This window comes from Cenococcum geophilum (assembly GCF_001692895.1).
Source record: "Cenococcum geophilum 1.58 unplaced genomic scaffold K441scaffold_10, whole genome shotgun sequence".
Lineage (NCBI taxonomy): Eukaryota > Fungi > Ascomycota > Dothideomycetes > Gloniales > Gloniaceae > Cenococcum > Cenococcum geophilum.
Window position 1 is genome coordinate 2,740,599 of NW_027137568.1, and position 7,397 is coordinate 2,747,995.

The 7,397-nt window shown below is 48.2% G+C and overlaps 3 protein-coding genes across 3 annotated transcripts; 1 reads left to right on the forward strand and 2 right to left on the reverse strand.

The window, feature by feature from the left end:
* Positions 1 to 2,158: 2,158 nt before the first annotated feature.
* K441DRAFT_694501 (cell division cycle protein-like protein 23) lies at positions 2,159 to 4,477 on the reverse strand. Its single transcript, XM_067652726.1, has 3 exons — positions 4,299 to 4,477; positions 3,533 to 4,232; positions 2,159 to 3,478 (listed from the first exon to the last, which is right to left on the reverse strand). Exons 1-3 carry the CDS (start codon positions 4,397 to 4,399, stop codon positions 2,279 to 2,281), a joined length of 2,001 nt encoding a protein of 666 aa, XP_067506836.1. The 5' UTR covers positions 4,400 to 4,477; the 3' UTR covers positions 2,159 to 2,278.
* A 183-nt stretch (positions 4,478 to 4,660) lies between these two features.
* K441DRAFT_606312 (terpenoid synthase) lies at positions 4,661 to 6,318 on the forward strand. Its single transcript, XM_067645397.1, has 2 exons — positions 4,661 to 4,855; positions 4,931 to 6,318. The coding sequence occupies exons 1-2, from the start codon at positions 4,742 to 4,744 to the stop codon at positions 5,852 to 5,854; spliced, it is 1,038 nt and encodes a 345-aa protein (XP_067506837.1). The 5' UTR covers positions 4,661 to 4,741; the 3' UTR covers positions 5,855 to 6,318.
* A 210-nt stretch (positions 6,319 to 6,528) lies between these two features.
* Positions 6,529 to 7,397, reverse strand: K441DRAFT_548639 (uncharacterized protein; the record flags this gene model as incomplete). Its single annotated transcript, XM_067642968.1, has 2 exons — positions 6,529 to 6,594; positions 6,663 to 7,397. The coding sequence occupies 2 exons, from the start codon at positions 7,395 to 7,397 to the stop codon at positions 6,529 to 6,531; spliced, it is 801 nt and encodes a 266-aa protein (XP_067506838.1).

A 7,397-nucleotide genomic window follows, 5' to 3' on the forward strand; every position in this document is an offset into this window, starting at 1 on the left:
TCTAATTGGCCAGTTCCTTATCGATAACTACAGGACAAATTCCACCGTTTTAAGGGATAGCTCTATTCTACGAGAAGTTGGATATAGGTAGTCGGTTAGTTTTAGTTCAAGATGCGTTTTAAAATCCAAAACGACTCCCATAGGCTCTCAGACGCTCGAGGGAGTCGAATGCCCTTGCTTTCCCTGCCCCGTAACCAAATTCTACTACGGAGCGTCTGATTTACGATGGTGCACAAGGCTTAGACACCCAATTACCACAGTACAAAACCCATGACTATCCTACTTTAACTTTAAATGGTGAAGATGAGTTTCGGCTAGTTGCAATTCTTCCTGGAAGAGATGAAGAAGATACATGCTGCCGCTTACTCAGCACCAAGCTTCATAACGCGCCCAAGTACGAGGCTTTGTCATATACCTGGAAACCTCAGCATGACCGGAAGATAATATATTTTGAAGAAACACCCGGGTATCACGCCAGCCAACTGTTAGTCACGGCGAATTGTGCATCTTCTCTGCACCAACTACGCACTGAAGATATTCTGAGGACATTATGGATCGATGCAATATGTATCAATCAAGCCGATATCCCAGAACGCAACCATCAACTGGGACTGATGGCACAAACATACAATCAAGCCCAGCAAGTGGCTATTTATATTAGCGAAAGCAGAGACGACAGTGATTTAGCTATGGACTGTACTAGCGAAATACAGGCTTCCTTTTATGACTCACGAGAAGACCGAATACTACGACCAGAAACAGATATGTTGCAATCACTACTAAACCGGTCATGGTTTAACCGCATCTGGGTTTTGCAAGAAGTCGTCATGTCTTAATCAGCAGTTGTGTTCTGCGGTGACAAAAGCGTCCCCTGGACTGCTTTAATCTCTTTCGATACCTGGAACATTTCAAGTCATTGGGTTGAACGTACACCCTACGTTATCAGTCAGATAAGTGATAATGACTCGAGCAGACTGATAAAGGAAATATTGCTCAATATACTGGTGAAGACCCGTCATTGTGCGTCCACGGACCCACGAGATAAAGTTTATGCCTTATTGCCGCTGCTTTCAAAAGCTGTCCGCGATTCGAAGCTAACGCCGAACTACGGTCTCTCACTAGCTGTGGTCCCCACCGATACTGAAACCTATCTCATGGAGCATTGGGGTGTTGAGATCCTTTGCGAGGTACAGAGGCAGTCTGAGCTTGTTAGCATGCCCTCGTGGATTCCTAACTAGAGTATATACCTCAGCGAGAGACTCTCGGTCTTCGCCAAACCCAACTCCCGTTCGTACAATCTTTCCGGGCTGGCGGTGATTTTAATCCGAATGAATGTCCAGTAACTCAACTCTAGACCACGAATAGGGTTAGTCTAGAAGCCTTGCAGCTCAGGACACGCGGTATCGGACTAGGGAAGATTAGCTCGATCGGGAGTAAATGTGATATTGCCAAGAATATTCTGCCATGCACCAGTGGCAGCAGACTGCGCTCAATATTGAACCCGTCCCAGGTGCAACCAAACTCAGCCATGCTCTGGGGGCTGAGCACACTCAAGCGGACTATAGTAGCAAATAATATCGTGTATAAGGTTGCTGTGACAATAGCAATACAAAAGCTTGTCGGAAACCAGCACGCGAAATTGCCGGCAATCTTTATAAAGAACTGCTTAAGAGGCATGCCTGCAAGCTACCAAAGACAGGGAGAATGGATCCTAGATGCTTGCGATAGTCAGCTATCCTGTCACGGACAATAGCTCCATGGGCCTTGCACCATCAGAGACACAAGATGGTGGCATTGTATGCATTTTCCTTAGAGCTCCACATGGGCCTTGCACCATCAGAGACACAAGATGGTGGCATTGTATGCATTTTCCTTAGAGCTCCAGTTCCCTCCATCCTAAGAGAAGAGCAAGATCACTTCAATCTGGCCGGAGAGTGTTATGTCCAGGGCGTAATGGGAGGCGAAGTCATATCTAGCCTCGAGATATCTGACAAGACCGCGGAAGAGTCCGGGGCTTTAGAACGGTTGTGCTACAATAAAACACTCAAAGAATCACTCGTAAGCGAATACAAGCTTTTCAAATGACCATCCTAGCTAGCATGATGCCAATATAGGAGACTCATGAAACCTTATTTTCAGCCCAGAAAAAGAGGAATATGCAGGCTACCTTAGTAAAAGGGGCTATTTCGAGCTACAAAGTAATTAGGGTATCGATTGCTTCATTACTAGTTATCATACCTCATCATACAAACGCGACATGAGGCGTCAAACCCGCACGTCAAGTCTTCCGCCCAAATCTCCTTTCCACGGCTTCTATCGCAGCCCTGGCCCCTTCGTCCTTCTCCCTCTCGATCCTCGCCCTAATATCCCGCACCAGCGCCTTCGCATCCTCGACTTCTACCCCATCTTGACAAAGTTCATTGGCTAGCTCCATACTCCTTTGGTACATACCGCGCATAAATTCCCACCTAGCAAGCCACATTCGCGCCTTACTAGTTGTTGGAGTGACACCTACGCCGCCCATTTCACCGGGCGTCGAGCTGTATTCGTCATATTCAGGCCCTTCTTCCTGGGCTATCGTTAACTCCATATAGGCAGCACACTCTTGCAAGTCGTTCAATCGTTCATACAGCAATGCGATTTGGTAGAGCACTTCTGGGTCCAGAATTCCGCCTCCAAGTCCAGAGACGCCTTCTTGGCTGCCAAAGCTGCTTCCAGCGCCCGCATCATAGTAGCTGCCTGCGACCAGCGCACGCTTGTATGCCCTGATGCCATTGGGATACTTGCCGACCTTGCCGAAACACTGTCCAACCGCCATCCACATCTTCGGATCATATGGTCGTAGGGACGCCGCACGCTGGTGGTAGAAGAGAGCGTAGCTATGCATTTCTAGCACTTCGTATGTCTGCCCTAGTCCATACCAGGCACGATAATCTTTACGGTTCACATCGACGGCGCGTCGATAGGATTCGATAGCTGCATGCGTATTCTTCATCTCGATGAATTCGTGGCCCATAAGAGTCCACGCAGACAGAAAATTCCGGTCAAGAGTAAGAGCACGTCTGAAATACATGACTGCCTTTTCGTGCTCAGACTTTAATGAATAATAGTTCCCAACAACGCAACATGTCTCTGGCCGGAACTTATCCGTTGCAGTGGCAAGCTGAGCTAAGAAAGCAAGTTTAGGGCGGAGCCCCATGACATACAGAATGTTCGAATAATTATCGAGCGAGTCAATTCGGTGAGGGTCACTCTGGAGGAGTCCTGAGAATATGGCCTCTGCCTCGTCAAAGTCTTTGGTATGATAGTAGAGAAGTGCACGTTGAGTTTTGAGGAAAGCCGAGGCGGGAAAGATGTCTTGAATTTGGGAGAGTTCAGTGTGTACTTGATCAGTGGATTGGTAGAGCTCTTGCGAGGTATAGACATGGAAAATGAAGGTCATAAGGTTTTGAGGAAGTTGAGAAGTTATGAGATTTAGCTGTACTCATTCAGAATTGGTTCTAGATAAAACCTGAAAAGGGCATAAACTTACCTCTTCTACTGTGCCAAATAGGCTTGACAGCTCTTGCCAAGCACCCCAATTGTATGGGTATAAATGCACACTCCGGATAAACCACTGCTTTGCCTGTTTCTCGTTCTTCCCCTTGGCCAGCACGATGCCATAGAGGTATTCTAGCCATCCCTGGCCTTGTCTGCCATTGGAAGCTAGACTCGAAAACCACTCTTCTAGTATTGTCGAGATTCCGTTTAGCTCCTTGTTCATTGTTACTCCTCCATCCTGAGGGCCCAGTATCATTTCACTTTCTTCATCTTTGCGTTTCTCCCCAGCAATGTACTTTGCATAGAGAGCTAAAAATAGGGCCTTTTGGCTCAAGCCCGAAATCGACTCTAATGGAAACTTTGCCTTTGTAGGTGTCCCAACTTTCGCTTTTCCCTTTGCAGCTGATTTAGACTTGGCTGATTGCGGAGAAGATGTATTTATGGACCCTTTAGGCAGCGTCCCCGGTAAAAAGACTGCAGCGCATCGCTCATATTCCCGGCAATCGAAATATGTTTTGGCGAGGAGGAACTTGTGGATCTCCCGGGCTTCTAGCTGCGCTTCGATCCTATCCTTTGGGGGGGTTCGGACGGGTGTCTGTGGAGGCGGAGCATCGGACATGGGCGAGTCCACCTCGGTGTCTGAACCATACGTTAGGTCAGACGAAGGTAAGGATGTGAGAAGTTCCGCTGCCCTGAGCACACGGCGCGTCAGGTTTTGGTTGGCCCATATGAGACATGAAACCCCGAGAGAGGCTCACCATTTTGCTGACTGGTATAAACACCGGTCAGTGCAAGAAGTTACAGCGTCCTGCAATTGCGCTTTCAGTTGCGCCGTGTCACTTTCTGAGAGGGTCCCCATTGTCGTAGAGAGCTTTTAATCAGCCGGACTTTGCTCCCAGAGCATTTCTGATACGAGAGAGATAGAAATCGCGTTTAGGAAGGGAAAAGACGCGCTGTGAAATTTATATAGCATGAATTAGGACTTGGAGGGCATCAACAATAAATGCGCAAATGGCGGATTTACGTTTTGCCGAGAAGTCCGAACTCCGGCGCACCGTGTAACCGTTGCTGGCTTGGCGGCCCCGCGACAATAGAAATAATCTCTGCCAGCCGCCCGTCCCAACTCTCAAAAATTATATATTCTCCATCTTGTGCCATTGACTGTTAGAACTACTCGCTATCTTTTGGAAACTGTTCCAACATGCCTACAACCCTCCAAGAGTTTGAGAGCGTCTGGCCGCGCATACTAGACGATCTGACTGGGCACTGTAAGGGATATAAGCTACCACAGCAATCCCTAGACTGGTTTAGGAGGGTAAGCACTGCTTTACCTAATCACTGCGAGAAACCATAAGAAGCAAAACGTCTTAGAAACTAACTCAGAACCTAGCAACTCAACTACAACTCAATTGGCGGAAAATGCAATCGAGGCATGTCTGTTGTTGACACTTCGTCGATGCTACTTAACCGAACTTTAACCGGGGAGGACTATTTTCGCTCTGCCGCTTTGGGATGGATGATTGAGCTCCTGCAAGCGTTCTTCCTGGTCTCAGACGATATTATGGATTCGTCAAAGACCCGTCGCGGCTCTCCATGCTGGTATCTAGTGCCAAAAGTCAAGATGATTGCAATCAACGATGCTTTCATGTTGGAATCTTCTATCTACATTTTGCTCAAGAAGCATTTCCGACAGGAGAAGTCATACGTAGATCTCGTAGAGCTTTTCCACGAGGTCACGTTCCAGACTGAGCTTGGCCAGCTCTGCGATCTCCTCACTGCTCCAGAAGACGATGTCAATCTGGACAACTTCAACATGGAAAAGTTCACCTTCATTGTAATCTTCAAGACTGCCTACTACAGCTTCTACCTCCCTGTAGCTCTTTCGCTGCACTTCTGCGGATTCGCTACGCCAAAGAACCTACAGACAGCGATGGACATTCTAATTCCCATGGGCGAGTACTTCCAAGCCCAAGACGACTACTTAGATGCCTTCGCCGACCCGAAGGTACTAGGCAAGATTGGAACCGACATCCAGGACAACAAGTGCTCCTGGTTGATCAACCAGGCCCTCGGGAAGGTAACGCCAGAGCAGCGGAAAATCCTAGAGGAGAATTACGGCCAGAAGAACAGCGAGTGCGAGGCTAAGGTCAAGGCCCTCTACCATGAGCTGAAACTGGCCGAGTTCTACGAGAACTGGGAGGAGGAGCGTGTTGCCGATCTGCGGGCGAAGATCGAAAAGGTAGACGAGTCAGAAGGCCTCAAGAAGGAGGTTTTCGAGGTGTTCCTCAAGAAGATCTACAAGAGGTCCAAGTAAAGACTCGCGATATTTCTTCAACGAATCCTCCGATGATTTATGCAATACGGTAAGCTTTTCTTATTCAGGGAAAAAAAAGGGATTACGTGGGGGTTAAGGGTCAAGCACTGTACAAGGGGTTTATTTGGGTTCAAGGATATACCGACTTCACTTTTATATCAGGTTCTGTTACCCATTGTGAGTCTTGGGAGAATTTATATCAGAGTAGAATCTTAGACGTTTATTACGTGTTTGTAATCGTCAAAGCTGTTACAGACTTTCCCGCTGATTGTATAGTGATTCCAGCTGTTATGGGACCGGTCTTCCCGAGTCCTTGAGTGCTAGCTTGGTTATCTGCTATTCCGCACCAATATCAAATGGTGGCTTCCAATGGCGGCTTCCCTAATCCCTTCTAAGCCGTCCAGGCCACATTGCTACCCCTCATTGGTATTTCAATGCCCACACGAAACACCGAGTACTCAACTATCGGTCTCCTTCTAGGTTAAATCATAATTAGAAATAGTGGCTTATTTCGGGCCTCTATGATCACTAAGTGAAGTGTGGGGGTGAGCATATTGATCTTACGACAATCTTTTAGTTGGAAAGAATATTTAAAATGCATGGCATCATTAGAGCACACAATAGTCACAGCACAGTACAGTGAGCTCAACCTCGAATAGCTCAGGGCCACTCTGCTAGTAGATGCCAGGCAAAAGCTTGTACGGTACTTTTGCCCTGAAATCAATCCAATCCTTTCCATACTATTTCGTTGGGTCGTTGTCAGCGAGATATTTACAGACTGATAGCAAGCACTGAATTCGTAACTTACCCGTTTCGTGCAATACTCATCTAATATCGGCACGCCTCTCGTAGCAAAATCATAGAAGAAGAAAGCCCCTGTAACGAGCCCCCACGTCCAGCCGCCAGAGGCGATCGCATATCCGGCTCGCCAAACAGTAAATGCCCCGTAGTTAATATGTCTTGCCAAGCTCCATAGACCTCCAGTATATGGCTTGCCCGCATTCTTGGGGTCTTTCTTGAAGCGCGCTCGCTGGATCTCAGAGATGAGCTCGGTGAGAATGCCTACAGTAAACATAGCGCTACCGACGACCAGGGGTATTTGTGGGAAGCTGGCATCGCTGGAGATGGAGGCGGAGGTCTGAGTGCAGATGAAGAGGTACGAGTTCACGCTGTTGAAGATGGTGTTGAAGATGCCGACTGCGAGTGCTGCCGGAATGGGCATGGGCTCGCCTGAGATGGCTGTTACCCAGATGTTCTGCTTGACCATGCAGCCCACAGCCATGCTAAGGAGTATGAGACGGTATGAAGATAGCTGGAGCCCATCGATGAGGGAGATGCCGGTTTGGGTGGGCAGGCCTGGAGGAAGGGTTGTGAGGCCGACTTTGTGGAGAACCGATGCTCCGACGCCGTGCGCGAGGATCGAGTATTGGAAGAAAGGGTCGAGCGCTCGAAGACCGACGAAGAGAGCTCTTCCAAGAACGGTAGGGAATTTCTGGCCGCGACTTATGAGGTCCCGTTTCCTGTTCTTGCCGGAATCCGCCAT

Coding starts and splice junctions, on each gene's coding strand:
- K441DRAFT_694501 (XM_067652726.1), bottom strand. CDS start 4,399: ATGGGGACCCTCTCAGAAAGTGACACGGCGCAACTGAAAGCGCAATTG. Junction 4,233..4,298: donor TTATACCAGTCAGCAAAATG/GTGAGCCTCTCT, acceptor CCGTGTGCTCAG/GGCAGCGGAACTTCTCACAT. Junction 3,479..3,532: donor TATTTGGCACAGTAGAAGAG/GTAAGTTTATGC, acceptor GAATGAGTACAG/CTAAATCTCATAACTTCTCA.
- K441DRAFT_606312 (XM_067645397.1), top strand. CDS start 4,742: ATGCCTACAACCCTCCAAGAGTTTGAGAGCGTCTGGCCGCGCATACTA. Junction 4,856..4,930: donor CCCTAGACTGGTTTAGGAGG/GTAAGCACTGCT, acceptor CTCAGAACCTAG/CAACTCAACTACAACTCAAT.